General features: G+C 44.1%; 1 protein-coding gene across 2 annotated transcripts in view; it reads right to left on the reverse strand.

Moving 5' to 3' along the window:
- The window catches only part of ca9 (carbonic anhydrase IX), a 123,810-nt gene extending 122,660 nt beyond the window's left edge, over window positions 1-1,150 (reverse strand). For both annotated transcript variants that reach the window (XM_068052344.1, XM_068052292.1), the window contains exon 1: window positions 885-1,150. In XM_068052344.1, the coding sequence (XP_067908445.1) occupies window positions 885-1,089 (205 nt within the window). In that variant the 5' untranslated portion in view covers window positions 1,090-1,150. The remainder of the gene's footprint in view (window positions 1-884) is intronic.
- Window positions 1,151-20,769: the final 19,619 nt, after the last annotated feature.

The raw sequence follows: 20,769 nt of genomic DNA on the forward strand, positions 1-20,769 counted from the left end.
TAGTGCGTGCTTTCTCATCCAAAAGACAGTACCTGCGACAATTTAGCCCTCCCTCTGTTTTGTAATTGTAGCATGTACACAGACCTGTACTGTTCTATTTTTCCTTAGTTGCCTGCGTCTTTAAATACAAAGCAAGGTGACTATCTATATTATTTTACAAAGACAAAAAGGAAAATATGTTACTCTTTCCGTATACTATGCATGTGAATGTTTTCTGCATACATACACACTTGATGCAAGTCTCTTAACATTCTAATTATTTAAATAATTGTCTAGATTCTTACTTTTGTATGTCTATAAAGGGAAATATATAAAAAGTTAAGAAAAATGCAAGAAAAAGTGATCATTGGAAAAAGTGATTGCGATTTGGGAACACTGGCACATATTGCACATGTTCAGAAACAATTAATAATGGCAAATACTAACAAAGAATGGTTATTTGCACACAACTAAGTACATTCAAACTTGCAGGCTCAATTTACATTCTGGAGCGTGATACTTGAGCCTCAACAAACTGGAGTGATTACAATGTGGAAAAACTATATACAAAGGTCCTGTCAGACTGTTTTATACTCTTTAGATATCAGCCAGCCTTTGAATACAGCATTCAACTGGATAGCGTGGTAACTGAGTACTTTATACCTCTTGTTAAAATTTACTGAAAATCCCAAAATATAAGTTAAACATTTTAAATGTCATTAGATTTTCATTCCTTTCCTTGTTGAAAAAGGTTGAATACTTTGACATTGGTTTCTAAGTTAACCTTAAAGTACATTTCTGAGGTTGTGCAAGCAAATACAGGAAATCAGTTTGTTGTTCCTTGTATGATTGTTTAAATCAATCAATGATACAACATTTCCTCTCTTTAGAACAAATTGTCTTACCTTTATGTTTTTCTCCATGTTCAGGATCTGGACTTGTATCACATGTACCAGTTGTTAAAAGCTGAGCCAATATCAGAAACAATAATCTGTGCATTATATAAGGAGTTCTACGTTTTGCTTTAACATGAAAAGCTTCCAGTGAGCTCATATCAAACGCCTGTGGTTCTCCTAAATCTATCCAGCAAATTTGTGGTCTCACTAACATCAAGAGCTCCTGTAACCACCCCTTTGAAGGACTGTTTCAGTGACCGTGCCTCCTCTGATGCTTTCTGTGTTCAACGTCAAGTGAATGGCATGCGGTCTTAAATGCCTACTAACCATTAAAGGTGATAGTCTGTCCTTGTGTCCAAATTGCATAATTTTGCCAGGCAGAAAATAAGTCTTTGCTGGAGAGTTATAGCCTGTAATGTGATTCCACATGCTGTGTAACACTGATACAGTGGTGGGAACAAAGTGCAGGATTAAAGGTGATTTTTTAATGTAGGGTGTCTTAAAGAGGAATAGCAGACTTTCCTGTCCTGCTGACTAATTTCATTTACATTTTACAAATCATTAATTAATATGTTGCAAGCAAACGAAAATGTCAAAGCAATTAGTTTAATAGCATGTTATTTGAATAATTTAAGTGTAAAAAAAATCCCAATATATTTCACAAATGCAAATGGATATAAAATACAGACACCGAGCCAAGGAGGGAATGAATAGGCAGTTGAAAGCTCAGTGACAAGGTGAGTGTTGAGAAAATCTTCTTAAAAATAAGAAAACAGTGGATTTAGGGAAGGAGTTCCAGAGAGTCTGGCTGGGGGCTCTCCTATTAATGGTGGACTTAAGGGAGGGGAGACTCACACCAGACCAGGGCCTGAGAATTAGCGGGTGCAGGATAGGATATAACACTGGAGTAGGTTGTGGTGATGGGACAGGATATAGGTAGCCGAATTCTGGCAAGTTACAATTTGTGAAGACAGGAAACCAGAAAAGAAAGCACTGGAATGAGTGAGATGAGAGGTGACAAAAACACGATCAATAGTTTCAGTGGGAGAGTAACTGATGCAGGGATGGAAGTGAGCAGGTACAAATAGACTGGCTTAGTGGTGGAATGGTATGTGGGATTGGAAGCTCAGGTCTGGGTTGAACAGGATGCCAATGTTTTTCATGGTTTGGTTCAGCTTGAGTGGATAGAGGGAAATGGAGTCAGGAGCAAGGGTGTGCCGTTTATTGTGGGAACCCAAAACAATACCTATGCAGCATTTCCATTTTTGCAACATTTCCTACGTCCTGATATTCAGTTGGGGGAAGATGTGACACATTAAATATTTATGGATAGAATTTAACTCCTTCCAACTGGCATGGGAGTTAAAATCAAGGCAGTGGACTCAGCTACTTTTCTGCCCTGCTGCCATCTTTCATCAGCTGCTGATTTAATATTTTGCTGAGGTGCTGGTCTGACAAGCAGGGCCCCAATTTAAATTGGGGTCCTATTACATAGATAAGACATTTTTATGGCTGACTGGGTACAGCATGTGCGGCAGTACTCCTCTGAGGATAATCTGGGTCGCTGCGAACTGCATCATGGTGCCAATTAGGGATGGGCAGCTCACCAAATCTATTCAAATGAGACCTGGCCCTCAACATGGTGAAAGCCCTCCATAGCATCTGCAAGGTGGTTGACAGCTGTCTGCCCAAATGATAAAATAATACCTTTAATGTCAGAAAGGCAATCTGACAGCATGGAGGTCATTCCAGAGTTGAAAGGAGTGTTGGAAAGGTAGAGTTAGATGTTCTCAATATAAGTATGAAAGCTGACCTGTGCTTGAGGATGATGGAGCAGCATGAAGATAAGGAAGGGAAGACCAGGGTCAATCATTGGGGAACTATGGGAAAGGCAGTACAAGGGCAGAAAGGAAACCATTTCTGGAAGTTGCTCCGGCCATATTTGGATGGGGACCATGCAAGGACAATCTGGACAATGGAAGAGATGGGGTGGAAGATTGCGTATTCTAGAATATTAAGTCGAGAAGGACAGTGGTAAGGAACAGTTCCAAAAAAATGTCTTGTGTGACTTTGGGCTGGGCTGTGAATAGACTGAAGGGATTCAAACAGGGAGATTTCAGTAAGGTGAACATGAATGTGGGAGACAACAGCATGTTTGAGGACCTTGGTGAGGAAAGGGAGGATATACATGGTGTGATAGCTGGAGAGGATAGATGGGTGAATAATACATGTTTTGAGGAGACTTCTAACGGTGGTTTAGAAAGGGACAGCAACAGTACCTGATGAAAGGGAATTATTACCAATGTCAGCTGACAAGCGGGCCTGGAGAGGATCTAAATACTTTAGTACATTTAGGAAAACTGAGGAATATGTAACCAAAAAAAGAGGTGAATAAGAAAGTAATAAGGTTTATGGTGGGGGTTTGTGTAGAGAAGCAATCCTCAGTCCCATTGGATGGAGAACATTTCAAAAGGGTCTTCTTTGTAGAAGTTCACACATCAGTCCAGACTAGTGTCTGATCAAGGACATGACAGATGTAAGCAGCTCACAAACAGTGACTATAAATCAAAACAAAGCAGAGCATAGCAATGGGAATTAAGATAAAGCAATGATGGTGAAATCCTGTAATTATGTTAGGAATAGAAAAGGCTGCTTTTTAATGATGGGTAAATCTAAAGGGTTGCTGCATTTCTATCAACTAGTAACTCCTAGTGGGAATATCCAAAACTCTGCTGTCTGTGGCAGGCAGTATGTCCAAACCTGCAGGGATTAGATTTGACTGAGCTAACTCTGCTCTGACTGGGCTGCTTTCCAGTGTTTCTGGATTGAGGCAGATTTTGTTGGCAGCTCTGTTTGTTTCCACAAGACTGGCATGCAGCTCCATTCAACAAGTGAAAGAAGGTCAACTGAATTACTTAAGCCAGTATCTGACAGGATTTCCAATGAGTCCTGACGTACAGTTATCCTATGCTGTGGCCTGAATGTCAGGAAGCTACTCAACAATGGAGGGTAACACAGTTGAATTTGTTTCTGTATCTCACCTAGTGTCTACATAAAGCACATTCCAACAAGGATCAGCAGATCATAATCAGAAGCAAGACCATAAATGATGTTTTCTCTCTGCCTCACCATAACTGCAACTTGCACTTCTCTGGTGCCTTTAAAGTAATAATATTCTGGATCATAACAATTTACTGTGTAAAAAAAGGTTTTCCTCATCTCCTCTCCGGATATTTTGCCAATTATCTTAAATGTGCAAGTTCATCCAGAATATTGGCCACCAGATCTTTTCTCTATTTTTGACAGTTGGAAATATTGGGAAGACTGAAGCCATCGTTTTCGATCCCTGCTCCAAACTCCATTCCCTAGATGCTGACTCCATCCCTTTCCTTGGTAACAGTCTGAGATTGCCAGTCTGTTCCCAACCTTAGTGTCACATTTGACCCCAAGATGAGCTTTCATATTCACATCATTACTAAGACTGCCTATTTTCACCTCCGTAACATCACCCAACTTCGCCCCTGTCTCAGCTCATCTACGGCTGAAACCCTCATTTGTACCTTTGTTACCTTTAGATCTGACTAATCCAATGCACTCCTGGCTGGTCTCCCACATTCTGCTCTCCGTAAACATGAGGTCATCCAAACTCTGCTGCCCATGTCTTAACTCACACTAAGTCACATTCATCTATCACGCCTGCACTCACTGACCCCCTACATTGGCACCCGGTCAAGCAACGTTTTGATTTTAAAATTTTCATCCTTGTTTTTAAATCCCTCCATGGCCTCATCCCTCCTTATCTCTGTAATCTCCACCAGCCCCACAGCCCTCCTAGATATCTGTACTCTTCTAATTCTGGCCACTTGAGCGTCCCCAAGTTTAATCGATTCACCATTTGGTGGCCATGCCTTCAGCTGTCTAGGCACTAAGTTCTGGAAATCCCTCCCTAAACCTCTCCGCCTCTCTACCTCGCTTCCCTCCTTTAGGACACCCCTTAAAACCTACCTCTTTGTCCAAGCTTTTGGCCATCTCATCTAATATCTCCTTATTTGGCTCAGTGTCATATTTTCTTTTATAATGCTCCTGTGAAATGTCTTGGGTTGTTTTATTACATTTAAGGTGCAATATAAATATAAGCTGTTGTTGTTGCTCCAGGAGTTAGCATTGCTGTTGATGTTGCACAAGGTATGGACAATATTGAATGGCTCTTTTGCTCATATCATTGTCACCCTAGACTTTGGTGTACAGGGCACAATTTCAAAATTTGTGGATGATACGAAACTTGGATGCATCGTGAACTGTGAGTAGGAGAGAACTTCAAAAAGACATAGACAAGTTGGTGGAATGGGTGGACAGGTGGCAAATGAAGTTCAATGCAGAGAAATGTGAAGAGATTCATTTTGATAGGAAGAGCATGGAGAGACAATATAGAATAAAGGGTGCAATTCTTAAGGGAGTGCAGGAGTAGAGAGACCTGGGTATATATGTGCATAAGTCATTGAAGGTGGCAGGACAGATTGAGAGATGGCCTGGCCAGTTTGCACTTCTTGGGTATCTGAAAGGTGAAAGGCACAAGGGTAAGGTTGTGTTCAGGAGAGGAAGAGAAAGCAAGAGACACACTGAATAGATAGATGTTAGATTAGAGGAGTGGGGACTGCTTAAGGAGTTGAAAATTAAGTTGCTGTAGGCCTCAGGAATGCAGGCATTGAATTGAGGAGCCCTTTTTATGATGCACTGAGATCCTGAGCAGGATTTTCGCCTCAATATGGGTTTGGGAACAGAAGCGGGTGGGTGCATGCTGCTGGCCATCGTGCAGGCTTGCTGTTGCCGTTCTGACTGTTGGCGATTTTGCTCACGAGGGGAAAAGCGGGATCAGGAAACCCACCCCATTCAGAGCAATGGCCAATTGGGCTTGTTAACGAGCTTGTTGTCAGCTCATCAAGGGCCAGTTTGCTATTTTGTGGGGAGGCTCAGGTTACACAATGGATCTGGAACAGTCCAAGTAACACAGCGGGGAGCCAATCGTGACCACGCCATCTAATTAGGTGGGCCCATAAAAGGGTGCACATCTGAGAGGGGCCACTCAGTTTCCATCGGGTGACCAGAGTTAGTGGAGCAAATGGTCTGCACACTCGGTCAGTAGAGAGTGACATGATCCCCCAGGGATCATGGAGCCATCGGAGGTTGAGGGTCCAGTAAACATTGGTGATAGCTGACCGAAAGCAAAGTAACATGGGATTAAGGTACTCGGAGATAGGGATGCATAACAATGAGGATAAACATCTTCAGCAGCAGAAGCAGAGCCCTGGCTATGAGGAGGGCAGAGGAGAGGAACAAGGGGCAAGAAGGCAATGAAGACCATACCCTCAGTATCGAGTGTACCGCCAAAGAATAAGTTGCCCGGACATGTCAGAGAATTATTGGTAGAGACTTCTCCTATCTAGGCAGATGGTCACTGAGATATGTGCTCTTATTGAGGAAGACCTCAGACCTCGCAGAACTGCTAACTACATCCTGCCAGTAGCCATTAAAGTCACCGTGGCCTTGAACTTCTTTGCCTCTGTCTTGCTCCAAGGATCAGAAGCGGACCTTGGTGGCATCTCTCATGTAGCAGCAAACCGTTACATCTTGCAGGTCACTGATGCCCATTTTGCAAGAGCTGGGCAGTATTACAATTTGAAACAGATGGTGCCCCGCAGGCACAAAGGGCAGTGGAATTCACCTTCATCACTGGATTCCCACAGATATCGGGCATCATCAATTGCACCCACGTGGCCATCAAAGCGCCGAGTGAGCGGCCAGTGAGATTCATCAACAAGAAGATCTTCCATTCTCTCCACATTCAGCTTCACTGAGACCACACCAAGAACTTTTGTCACCACTGAAACTCCATGGATGGATTCAAGGGGATAAGGGACATGTGTTGAAGAGATGGCTACTCACCCTTTACGTGACCCTGATCCCAAATGGAAAATCCTACCCTCTGTGGTTAAAGTGGTAGCTGGAAAAAAATAGTGAGCAACAGCCACAGAGAGGAAAATGTTGGAAGAAGTCAACAGCTTGTGTAGCTGCTACATCCACTGATAAATACATTTGGATGTACTATGATTTGTGAATGTATTAGTCTTGCGATGTCATCAAAGTCAATGCGGAGAGAGATAACTATTTATATTATTACATTGATTAAAGTGGAGGAACTTAGGAACAGCAGCAGGCCATTTAGTCCTTTGATCCTGTTCCACTATTCAATGAGATCATGCTGATCTTTGACCTAATGCCATGTACCTGTCTTTGCCCCATATCCTTTAATACCTTTAGTTAACACAGAATCACAGAATTCCTACAGCACAGGAGGAGGCCATCATGTCTGCACCAGCTCTCTGAATGAGCAATTCATCTAGTGCCATGCTCCTGCCTTCTCCCCATAACCCTGCACATTCTTCCTTTTCAGGTAATTATCTAATTCCCTTTTGAATACCTCGACTGAACCTTCCTCCACCACAATCTCAGGCAGTGCATTCCAGACCTTAACCACTCACTGCAATGAAAAGGTTTTTCCTCGTGTCGCTTTTGCTTCTTTTGCCAATTACTTTAAATCTGTGCCCTCTCATGAGTGGGACCGGTTTCTCCTCACCAACTCTGTCCAGACCCCTCATGATTTTGAATACTCCTAACACGTCACCTCTCAGCCTTCTCTTCTCCAAGGAAACAGTCCTAACTTGTCCAATCTATCTTCATAACTGAAGTTCCTCATCCCTGGAACCATTCTTGTGAATCTTTTCTGCACTCTCTCCAATGCTTTCACATCTTTCCTAAAGTGCAGTGCCCAGAACTGGATGCATTACTCCAGCTGACGCTAAACTATTGTCTTGTACAAGTTCACTATAACCTCTTTTCTCTTGAAAGCTATGCCCCTATTAATAAAGCTCAGGATACTGTATGCTTTATTAACCACTTTCTCAATCTGTCCTGCCACTTTCAATGACTTATGCACATATACACCCAGGTCCCTCTGCTCCTGCACCCCCTTTAAAATTGTACCTTTTATATTGTCCATGTTCTTTCTACCAAAATGAATCACTGCACATTTCTCCACATTGAACTTCATCTGCCATGTATCCACCCATTCCACCAACTTGTCTATGTCCTTTTGACGTTCTACACTATCCTCCTCACAGTCACAATGCTTCCAAGTTCCGTATTATCTGCAAACTTTGAAATTGTGCTCTCTACACCAAGGTCTAGGTCATTAATATATACAAGGAAAAGCAAGGGTCCCAACACTGACCCTTGGGGAACTCCACTACAAACCTTCCTCCAGCCGGAAAAACATCCATTAACCACTACTCTTTGTTTTCTGCCACTCAGCCAATTCTGTATCCAAGTTGCTACTGTCCCATTTATTCCATGAGCTATAGCTTTGCTCACAAGTCTGTTGTGTGGCACTTTATCAAATGCCTTTTGAAAATCCATGTACACCACATCAGCTGCATTACCCTCATCAACCCTCTCTGTTACCTCCTCAAAAAGCTCCAGCAAATTAGCTCAACATGATTTTCCCTTATGAAATCCATGCTGGTTTTCTTTAATTAACCCTCATTTGTCCATGTGCCTATTAATTTTGTCCCGAATTATTTTTTTCTAGAAGTTTTCCCACCACTGAAGTTAAACTGACTGGCCAGTAGTTGCTGGGCTTATCTTTACACCCTTTTTTGAACAAGGGTGTAACATTTGCAATTCTCCAGTCCTCTGGCACCACCCCTGAGTCTAAGGAAGACTGAAAAATTATGACCAGTGCTTCTGCAATTTCCACTCTCACATCCCTCAGTATCCTTGGTACATTCCATCCGGTCCTGGTGTTTTATAAACTTTTTAGTATAGACAGCCTATCTAATACCTCCTCCTTATCAATTTTAAATCCTTTGTGTATTAATTACACAAAAATCTATCAAACTCATTTAACATTAACAACTGAACTAGCATCGATTGCTGTTTCCAAAAAGAGAGCTCTAAACTTTTCCCATGCTTTGTGTGTAGAAGAGTTTCCTCTTTGCACTCCTGAAAGTTCTGGCTCTAATTTTTAGGTTACACCCCGAAGTTCTAGGGCTGAATTTTTAGGAGGGAAGCAGGAGATGGGACTGTTTCCGGATCCCACACCTGCCTGAGGGCAAACAGCCATTTGACCAGGGTGCCATCATAATTGGCATGGAGACAGGTTCCTTGTCTAATTAAGGGCAGCGGGTGGACTTTTAACGCTGGAAGGCCAGTCAGAGGCTTTACAGCTTCAGAGGAGCGGCACAGTGGCGCAGTGGTTAGCACTGCAGCCTCACAGCTCCAGGGACCCGGATTCGATTCTGGGTACTGCCTGTGTGGAGTTTGCAAGTTCTCCCTGTGTCTGCGTGGGTTTTCTCCGGGTGCTCCGGTTTCCTCCCACAAGACAAAAGACTTGCAGGTTGGTAGGTAAATTGGCCATTATAAATTGTCACTAGTATAGGTAGGTGGTAGGGAAATTTAGGGACAGGTGGGGATGTTTGATAGGAATATGGGATTAGTGTAGGATTAGTATAAATGGGTGGTTGATGGTCGGCACAGACTCGGTGGGCCGAAGGGCCTGTTTCAGTGCTGTATCTCTAATCTAATCTAAAAGGAGCAGCAGGCTGCAATAAAGGGTAAGTAACTGAGAGGGTGCTTCAACATGAAGGCACCCTCTGAGCAACATTTTTACAAATTTTATTAAAAAATAGTAAAAGCAACCAGGCCACCATTGCACCCTCAACCAGGCAGACAGGCATCGAGGTCCTGTAGGCCTGCTGCAGTGTCTCCAGGGAGTTGAACTACTTGCCTGTCACATTGGGAAACTGGAGCCCGACTGGAAAATCCCAGTCAACTTCCATTAAGAGCCTTGTTAATGGTAGATAATGAGCCCAATTGTTCGGCCTTGAACCTGCATCCCCCAAAATGACCAGTGGCAGGAAACCATTTCCGACCTCAGCTGGGTCCAAGAATCCTGCCCCTAGTCTCTTGACCCAGTGGAAATAGTTTCTCCCCATCCATCCCATCTTTTCCTCAATATCTTGAGAACTTCAAGCAAATCATCCCTTAACCTTCTAAATTCCAGGGAATATAACCCTGGTTTGTGTAATCTATCCTTGAAATTTAACCCTTGGGCTCCATCTATTCATTCATGTAAATTCCACTACACTCCCTTCAAAGTCAATATATCCTTCCTAAGGTGTGGTGCCCAGAACTGAACACAATACTTCCGGTGTTTTGTATAGCTGAAGCATGACTTCAACTCTCTCGTATTCTAGTTCTCTAGATATAAAGGCCAGAATGCCACTGGCCTTTTTGATTATTTTCTGTACAGTTCAAGACATTTTAATTATGTGCCTGGACCCCAAAGTCTCTTTAGACCTCCACTGTTTCTAGCTTTTTACCATTTAGAGAGTACCCTGTTCTATTCTTTTTAGGTTCAAAGTGGATGACTTACATTTGCCTACATTGAAATCCATTTGCCACAGTTTTGCCTGTTCACTTAATCTATCAATGTCTCTTTGTTACATTACGCTTCCATGCTTCCATCTACACTGTTTAGAATGCCGCCTATCTTTGTGTCATAGGCAGATTTTTATGTGGCTTTTGATCGCATCATCTCAGTCTTTAATGAATACAGTGAGTGGTTGAGGACACAATACGAGGGACTTTATCAAATGCCTTCTGGAAGTCCATTGGCATTCCCCCTCCACTACTTCATTCACTTCAAAAATTTCAAACAGCGTTGTCAGGTATGATCTACCCTTTACAAATCCTTGTTGGCTCTCTCTGATCAGCTGAAAATTTCAGTCACCCTATCCTTAATTATAGACTCTAGTAATTGCCCAACAACAGATGTTAGACTAACTGGTCTAAAATTCCCTCTTTTCTTTCTTTCACTTTTCTTAAATAGCAAAGTGGCATGCGCAATTTTCTAATTTGCAGGAATGGTTCCTGAATTAAGAGAACTTTGGAAGGTTATAGTTGGAGTGTCTGTCATGTTCTCACAACTTTCTTTAAAACCCAGGATTGGAAACCATTTGGTCTTGGGGATTTGTCAGTCTTTAGTGGTATTATTTTCTTCATAACTATTATTTTGTTTGCATTAATTTTGGTGAATCCTTGACCTTATTCAATATTACTTTCTTTGGGATGTCTGGCATTCTGACCTCATCCTCCACTCTAAAAATGATCCAAAGTAATTATTCAACATGTCTGCCATTTCCTTATTTTCATTGATAATTTCAATATTATCAGTTTTTAAGGGTCTCGCATTGCTTCTGACGACCCTCTTTATCCCAATATAATTGTAAAAAAATTTTGAGTTGATTTTGACATCCTTTGAAAGTTTATTTTCATGCTGTTTGTCACCCTTTGATGTTGTTTCTATCATTCCTATTTGCTAGGATCTGTGCTTGCTCTTGCAGTTTTGTATGCTTTTTCTTTTAGCTTTATGTTTTCTCTTACCTCTTTGGTCAGTCATGGCTTCTTTGGCAAGTAGAGCCAGCTCCTCCTTAGGGGTATAAACTGGTTCTGTATCACATTAAATTCTTCTTTGAACACCACCCATTGATTTACTCAATCAACAGATTTTCCCAGTTTACTGTGATTGTCTCTGTCTCATCGCATTGATATTAGCCTTACCTAAATGTAGAATCTTGGGGCTGAATCTTAGGCTTTCCAGCTTCTGAGGAGCAGCAGGCTTCAATAAAGGGTAAGTAACTCAGAGGGTGTTTCAACATGAAGGTGCCCTCTCAGCAAAATTTTTTTTTAATTTAATTAAAAAATAGTAAAAGCAGTCAGGCCACCACTGCACCCCCATCCAGGTTGGCATGGAGATCCTGTAGGCCTGCCTGCAGTACTGGCATGCCGCTGGGTACCTGCCTGCAGGGGAGTTGAAATGCACCCCCCCCCCCACCCTCACAAAGTGCATGGATGAATCTGAGGGGACAAGGGAAATCCCTTGAAGACATGGCTTCTCACTCCTCCACAGGAGCCCCAGACAAAGCCACGGAGGTGATACAACCACTGCCACCTGTTCAGCAGGACAACCATCAGGATTCTGAGGATGCGATTCCAGTGCCTGGGCAGGTTGGGTGGCACCCTTCAATACCCTCCTGCAAGGTTCTCTGTCATTGTGGTGGTCAGGCCAGACACACACGGTAAGTGCTCTGCTGGTAAGTATTGAAATTTTTTAAAAAACTTACCTGAGCTGGGAGTCCGGGACGAAACTGACGTCATCACGCATGCGCTGCAGCTTCCTGGAGGTTCCGAGTTGGAAGGTAAGTAAAGAGATGGTTGAGTCGGGCTCGGGGCAAAATTGGAGGGACTCAGGCCGGGTTGGGCTCAGGTCCGCTGTGGTTTGGTCGGGTTCGGGTGGGAGTTCTTTTTCCCAACCTGAGTAGGCCTTTACTGCAAAAGCTATAGGTCCTGACAACATTTGGCAATAGTACTGAAGGCTTTTGCTCCAGAACTAGCTGCGGCCCTCGCCAAGCTGTTCCAGTAGAGCTACAACACTGGCATCTACCCAGCAATGTGGAAAATTGTCCAAGTATGTCCAGTGCACAAAAAAAACTGGACAAATCCAACCCAGCCAATTACTGCTCTACCAGTTTACTCCTGATCATCAGCAAAGTGATGGAAAGGGTTGTCGATAGTGCTTTCATGTGCCATTTAAACAGCAATAAACTGCTCACTGATGCTCAGTTTGGGTTCCGTCAGGGCCTCAACTCGCCACCTCATTACAGCCTCGGACAAAAGAGCTGAACTCCAGAGGTGAGGTGAGAGTGACTGCCCTTGACATCAAGGCAGCAATTGACCGAGTGTGGAATCAAGGTGCGTGAGCAAAACTGGAGCCAAAGGGAATTGGGGGAGAACTTTCCACAGGTTGGAGTCATACCTAGTGCAAAGGAAGATGGTTGTGGTTGTTGGAGGTCAATCATCTCACTCCCAGGACATTGCTGCAGGAGGTCCTCAGGGTAGTGTCCTAGGCCCAATCATCTTCAGCTGCTTTATCAATGACCTTCCCTCCATCATAAGGTCAGAAGTGGGGATGTTCGCAGTTGATTGCACAATGTTCAGCATCATCTGCAACTCCTCAGATACTGAAACAGTCCGTATCCACAGGTAGCACGATCTGGACAACATCCAGGCTCAGGCTGATAAGTGGCAAGTAACATTCGCATCACTTAAGTACCAGGTAATCTAAGCATCTCTCCTTGATGTTCAATGGCATTACCATTATTGAATCCCCCACTATCAATATCCTGGGCATTACCACTGACCAGAAACTGAACTGGATCAGCCATATAAATACTGTGGCTACAACAGCAGGTCAGACACTACGAATTCTGCGGCAAGTAGCTCACCTCCTGTCTCCCCAATGCCTGTCCACTATCTACAAGGCACAAGTCAGGAGTGTGATGGAATACTCTCCACTTGCCTGGATGGGTGCAGCTCCAACAATATTCAAGAAGCTCGACACCATCCAGGACAAAGCAGCGTGCTTGATTGGCACCCCATGCACCACCTTAAACATTCACTCTCTTCACCACCAATGCACAGTGGCAGCAGTGTGTACCATCTACAGGATGAACTGCAGCAACTCATCAAGGCTCCTTTGACAACACCTTTCAAATCCATGACCTCTACCACCTAGAAAAGGACAAGGGCAGCAGATACATGGAAACACCACCACCTGCAAATTCCACTCCAAGCCACATGCCATCCTGACTTGGAACTATATCACCGTTCCTTCACTGTCACTGGGTCAAAATCCTGGAACTGCCTTCCTAACAGCACTGTGGGTGTACCTACACCCCAAAGACTAGCAGTTCAAGAAGGCAGCTCACCACCACCATCTCAAGGGCAATTGGGGAGGGGCAATAAATGCCGGCCTAGCCAGTGACGCCCACATCCCACAAACAAATAAAGAAAAAAAAATCACAATGACTGGATACTCTCTTCCCTCTCCAATATCTTTTCATGGTGTTTGAGATGTCCCTCACCTTGGCAGCTGGTTGGCAAAATATCGTGTGGGACTTTTCATCCTGCTTACAAAGAATGTTATCTGTCCCTCTAATTATGCATTCCCTACAACTGCACCACCTCCTCCTTCTCATCCCTCCTTTGGACAGCCTTCTACTCCAAAGTGCCATGGCCCTCATTCTGGCTGTCCTTCTGACAGTCTTTATCCTTATCCTCACAGGTAGCAAGTACCTTGTATCTGTTAGATAGGATCAGTTTCTGAGAATTCTCATTGTCTCCCTCACCTGGGTTCCACTTACTCTACATTTATTAAGGTAAATAAGATAATCACTTCTAAAGTAAATTGGAAATTTTGTGTGTGCACATATGTATGCACATAGGGCCTGTAAATTAATATATAAAGTACAGTAATAACAAAAGTTTACCAAATCATTCATTATTGTCTTAAAATGCAACTCTGCCATGCTTGGAAATGCCTGGCAAATGAATAAACCATAACTAGACTCCAAAGTAAAGAAACACTGGTAGAAAATTAACTCTATTGTGAAGTAAATTGTGGGCTGTGAGTTGACATAGGGGGTGGAAACAGAGGATTTAGCAAAACCATGACAAACAAAAGATTGTTAGTACTCAATCTCATTACAGTTTATAAAGTAATAATGGCTGAACTATGTAGAAATGAGTTGCCAAGGTTGCTGCGCAGCACAGAAATACAGGATGTTCTCAAAAGAGCTTGTCAAAGTATAAATGAGACAAACAAATCAATAACTAGGTATCTGATAAAGCGACCAGAAAAGAGAAATGAAACTTTATTACTCTTGTCATTAAAAAGGCAGTCTCTATTTCACCATTGGTTTTCCCAAGGTTGGTGAGACCTCACCTTTTGATAGAGATGAGTTCTTCAAGATATTAGATGGCAGTGCAAAACCCTTTCAGGCATTAGGTTGGTGCATCAATAGATAGTCGATGCTCTCGGACTGCTTGAAATAATATAATACAATGAAGAGTGTAGGAGGGCATGCCAGCAGCAGCACGAGGCAGACATCAAAATAAGGTGTCAACCCGGTGAAGCCACAACACAAGAGTACTTGCGTGCCAAGCAGCAGAAGCAGCATGTGATAGACAGAGCTAAGTGATCCCACAACCAACGGATCAGATCTAAGCTCTGCAGTTCTGCCACATCCAGTCGTGAATGGCGGTGGACAATTAAACAACAGACTGGAGGAGGAGGCTCCACAAATATCCCCATCCTCAACGATGGGGGAGCCCAGCACATTGGTGCAAAAGATAAGGCTGAAGCATTTGCATCAATCTTCAGCCGGAAGTGCCGAGTGGATGATCCATCTCGGCCTCCTCCTGAGGTCCCCAGCATCACAGATGCCAGCCTTCAGCCAATCCAATTCACTCCACGTGATATCAAGAAACAGCTGAAGGCACTGGATACTGCAAAGGCTATGGGTCCTGACAACACCACAGCTGCAGTACTGAAGACTTGTGCTCCAGAACTGGCCAAACTGTTCCAATACAGCTACAACACTGGCATCAAACCAACAATGTGGAAAATTGCCAGGGTATGTCCTGTCTACAAAAAGCAGGACAAATCCAATCGAGCCAATTACCACCACATCAGTCTACTCTCAATCATCAACAAAGTGATGGAAGATGTCGTCGACAGTGCTATCAAGCGCCACCTAAACAGCAATAACCTGCTCACCAATACTCACACAGCTCCTGACCTCATTACAGCATTGGTCCAAACATGGACAAAACAGCTGAATTCAAGAGGTGAGGTGAGAATGATTGCCCTGGATTTCAAGGCAGCATTTGACCGAATATGGCATCAAGGAGCCCTAGGAAAACTGAAGTCAATGGGAATCAAGGGGAAAACTCTCCACTGGTCGCAGTCATACCTAACACAAAGGAAAATTGGTTGTGGTTGTGGTTGTTGGAGATCAATCATCTCAGTCCCACGACTTTGGTACAGGAGGTCCTCAGGGTAATGTCTTCAGCCCAACCATCTTCAGCTGCTTCATCAATGACCTTCCCTCCTTCATAAGGTCAGAAGTGGGGATGTTCACTGATGATTTTACAATGTTCAGTACCATTCGTGACTCCTCAGATACTGAAGCAGCCCGTATCCATTTGCAGCACGATCTGGACAATATTCAGGCTTAGGCTGAGAAGTGACAATTAACGTTCACACCACACAAGTGCCAGGCAATGACCATCTCCAATAAGAGAACGTCTAACTATCTCCCTTTGACATTCAACAGCAATACCATTGCTAAATCCCCCACTATCAACATTTTGGGATTCCCACTGACCAGAAACTGAACTGGACCAGCCATATAAATGTCGCCACAAGAGCAGGTCAGAGGCTGGCAATTCTGCAGCGAGTAACCCACCTCCTGACCCCCTAATGCCTATCCACCATCTAAAAGGCACAAGTCAGGAGTGTAATGGAATACTCTCCACTTGCCTGGATGACTGCATCTCCAACAACACTCAGGAGTCTTGACACAAAGCAGCCTACTTGATCTGCACCTCATCCACCACCTTAAACATTCATTCCCTCCACCACCAATGCACCGTGGCAGCAGTGTACACCATCTACAAGATGCACTGCAGCAACTCACCACGCTTGCTTTGACAGCATTTTCCAAACCCGCTGTTGAAGTGAACTGAACCAAGTACCAGGATGCAGTCATGCCAGAGTCACTTTGCAACTGTAACACCTAGAGGAAAGTTCTGTAAATAGTTTTCTCTGTACTGTAGATAATAGTTTAGCTGTAATAAATCTGTTTGAGATCTTCAGCATAACTGGACTCCACACATCTCATTTATGCAGCATCAGTCAACTGCAGGGGATGGGAACAATCGAAATGTGGAGCTTATTCAAGGAGCAGCTACTGCGTATCCTTGATAAGTATGTACCTGTGAGGCAGGGAGGAAGTTGTCGAGCGAGGGAGCCGTGGTTTACTAAAAAAGTTGAAGCGCTTGTCAAGAGGAAGAAGAAGGCTTATGTTAGGATAAGACGTGAAGGCTCAGTTAGGGCGCTTGAGAGTTACAAGCTAGCCAGGCAGGATCTAAAGGGAGAGCTAAGAAGAGCAAGGAGAGGACACGAGAAGTCATTGGCGAATAGGATCAGGGAAAACCCTAAGGCTTTCTATAGGTATATCAGGAATAAAAGAATGACTAGAGTTAGATTAGGGCCAATCAAGGATAGTAGTGGGAAGTTGTGTGTGGAATCAGAGGAGGTAGGGGAAGTGTTAAATGAATATTTTGCGTCAGTATTTACAGTAGAGAAAGAAAATGTTGTCGGGGAGAATACTGAGATTCAGGCTACTAGGCTAGATGGGATTGAGATTCACAAGGAGGAGGTGTTATCAATTTTGGAAAGTGTGAAAATAGATAAGTCCCCTGGGCCAGATGGGATTTATCCTAGGATTCTCTGGGAAGCTAGGGAGGAGATTGCAGAGCCTTTGTCCTTGATGTTTATGTCGTCATTGTCGACAGGAATAGTGCCGGAAGACTGGAGGATAGCAAATGTTGTCCCCTTGTTCAAGAAGGGGAGTAGAGACAGCCCTGGTAATTATAGACCTGTGAGCCTTACTTCGGTTGTGGGTAAAATGTTGGGAAAGGTTATAAGAGACAGGATTTATAATCATCTTGAAAAGAATAAGTTCATTAGCGATAGTCAGCATGGTTTTGTGACAGGTAGGTCGTGCCTCACAAACCTGATTGAGTTTTTCGAGAAGGTGACCAAACAGGTGGATGAGGGTAAAGCAGTGGATGTGGTGTATATGGATTTCAGTAAGGCGTTTGATAAGGTTCCCCACGGTAGGCTATTGCAGAAAATATGGAAGTATGGGGTTGAAGGTGATTTAGAGCTTTGGATCAGAAATTGGCTAGCTGAAAGAAGACAGAGGGTGGTGGTTGATGGCAAATGTTCATCCTGGAGTTTAGTTACTAGTGGTGTACCGCAAGGATCTGTTTTGGGGCCACTGCTGTTTGTCATTTTTATAAATGACCTGGAAGAGGGTGTAGAAGGGTGGGTTAGTAAATTTGCGGATGACACTAAGGTCGGTGGAGTTGTGGATAGTGCCGAAGGATGTTGTGGGGTACAGAGGGACATAGATAGGCTGCAGAGCTGGGCTGAGAGATGGCAAATGGAGTTTAATGCGGAAAAGTGTGAGGTGATTCACTTTGGAAGGAGTAACAGGAATGCAGAGTACTGGGCTAATGGGAAGATTCTTGGTAGTGTAGATGAACAGAGAGATCTTGGTGTCCAGGTGCATAAATCCCTGAAGGTTGCTACCCAGGTTAATAGGGCTGTTAAGAAGGCATATGGTGTGTTAGCTTTTATTAGTAGAGGGATCGAGTTTCGGAGCCACGAGGTCATGCTGCAGCTGTACAAAACTCTGGTGAGACTGCACCTGGAGTATTGCGTGCAGTTCTGGTCACCGCATTATAGGAAGGATGTGGAAGCTATGGAAAGGGTGCAGAGGAGATTTACTAGGATGTTGCCTGGTATGGAGGGAAGGTCTTACGAGGAAAGGCTGAGGGACTTGAGGTTGTTTTCGTTAGAGGGAAGGAGGAGGAGAGGTGACTTAATAGAGACATATAAGATAATCAGAGGGTTGGATAGGGTGGATAGTGAGAGTCTTTTTCCTCGGATGGTGATGGCAAACACGAGGGGACATAGCTTTAAGTTGAGGGGTGATAGATATAGGACAGATGTCAGAGGTAGTTTCTTTACTCAGAGAGTAGTAGGGGCGTGGAACGCCCTGCCTGCAACAGTAGTAGACTCGCCAACTTTAAGGGCATTTAACTGGTCATTGGATAGACATATGGATGAAAATGGAATAGTGTAGGTCAGATGGTTTCACAGGTCGGCGCAACATCGAGGGTCGAAGGGCCTGTACTGCGCTGTAATGTTCTAATTCTAACATAAAGAACCCATTACACCCAAGACCTCTGCCAGCTAGAAGGACAAGGGCAGCAGATGCATGGGACCACCACCATGGGCAGCACAGAGGCGCAGTGGTTAGCACCGCAGCCTCACAGCTCCAGCGACCCGGTTTCAATTCCGGGTACTGCCTGTGCGGAGTTTGCAAGTTCTCCCTGTGTCTGCGTGGGTTTCCTCCGGGTGCTCCGGTTTCCTCCCACATGCCAAAGACTTGCAGGTTGATAGGTAAGTTGGCCATTAGAAATTGCCCCTCGTGTAGGTAGGTGGTAGGGAAAATATAGGGACAGGTGGGGATGTGGTAGGAATATGGAATTAGTGTAGGATTAGCATAAATGGGTGGTTGATGGTCGACACAGACTCAGTGGGCCGAAGGGCCTGTCTCAGTGCTGTATCTCTAAACTAAACTAAACCACCACTTGCAAGTTCCCCTTCAAGCCACACATCATTCTGACGTGGAAACATATCGCCATTTCTTCACTGTCACTGGATCAAAATCCTGAAATCCTTCCCTAATCCCTGCCCATCTGTGTTCTGGCACCAGATGGACTGACTCAACACCACCTTTTCAATGGTAATTAGGTATAGGCAACAAAGGTTGCCCTTGTAAGTGCTGCCCACATCCCATGAAAGAATAAAAAAAATCTGTGCTGGTTTAGGATGTGCTGGAACAATGTGACACTGCTTCCTCTGTTGTGTCAAGTGCTTTTGCAGGCAAGGCCTTATCTTCTACTTGGCCTGTGAGAGAGATGTAAGGGCACTGCATATTCTATCACCTCCTTCTGCCTGCCCTTCAATTGGAGCTCCCTGTGTTCAGTGAGGGGCACAGTTGTGTTATAATTATTACTTGCCAGAAGGCTTAATAGCCTCTTCCATTTGGTTGATCATGGTCTTGGGGCTCTGCTCATGGCTCATCATCAATGACAGGCTGTCCTGCTTCCAAGCCACCTAGTTCCATCAGCTCCTCTTCCACTAGAGTCAGTACAGCAAGAAATGGCATGCCTCCTCCAGTCCATCATCTTTCTCTGGCATTGAGCGCTCTCTTCTCCTGCAAACACAAAAATACACATGGTCACTTGTCCATCATAGCCACGCTGCAGGGCTATTTTGGTGGCAGCCTCAATGTCAGTCATTGCATCACAGGGTTGATGCTGCATTCAGCCATGCAGTATTGGTAATGCAGTGGACAACTCTAACCAGGGATAGGCACCAACATGTTGCACCACGGACATTTGACAAAATTATTGACTCAGCCACAGACATGGGAGCGATTAATCTGTATATAAAGTGCATAGCCAGTCTAAGATTGGTGGAGTAGCAGATACTGAAGGGGACTGTCAGAGAATACAGCAGAATATAGATAGACTGGAGAGTTGGGCAGAAAAATGGCAGACGGAGTTCAATCAGGGCAAATGCGAGGTGATGCATTTTGGAAGATCCAATTCAAGAGTGAACTACACAGTAAATGGAAAAGTCCTGGGGAAAATTGATGTACAGAGAGATTTGGGTGTTCAGGTCCATTGTTCCATGAAGGTGGCAACGCAGGTCAATAGAGTGGTCAAGAAGGCATATGGCATGCTTTCCTTCATCAGACGGGTATTGAGTACAAGAGTTGGCAGGTCATGTTACAGTTGTATAGGACTTTAGTTCGGCCACATTTGGAATACTGCGTGCAGTTCTGGTCGCCACATTACCAAAAGGATGTGGATGCTTTGGAGAGGGTGCAGAGGAGATCCACCAGGATGTTGCCTGGTATGGAGGGCGCTAGCTATGAAGAGAGGTTGAGTAGATTAGGATTATTTTCATTAGAAAGACGGAGGTTGAGGGGGGACCTGATTGAGGTGTACCAAATCATGAGAGGTATAGACAGAGTGGATAGCAAGAAGCTTTTTCCCAGAGTGGGGGATT

This window comes from Heterodontus francisci, chromosome 1 (genome assembly GCF_036365525.1).
Source record: "Heterodontus francisci isolate sHetFra1 chromosome 1, sHetFra1.hap1, whole genome shotgun sequence".
Classification (NCBI taxonomy): Eukaryota; Metazoa; Chordata; class Chondrichthyes; order Heterodontiformes; family Heterodontidae; genus Heterodontus; species Heterodontus francisci.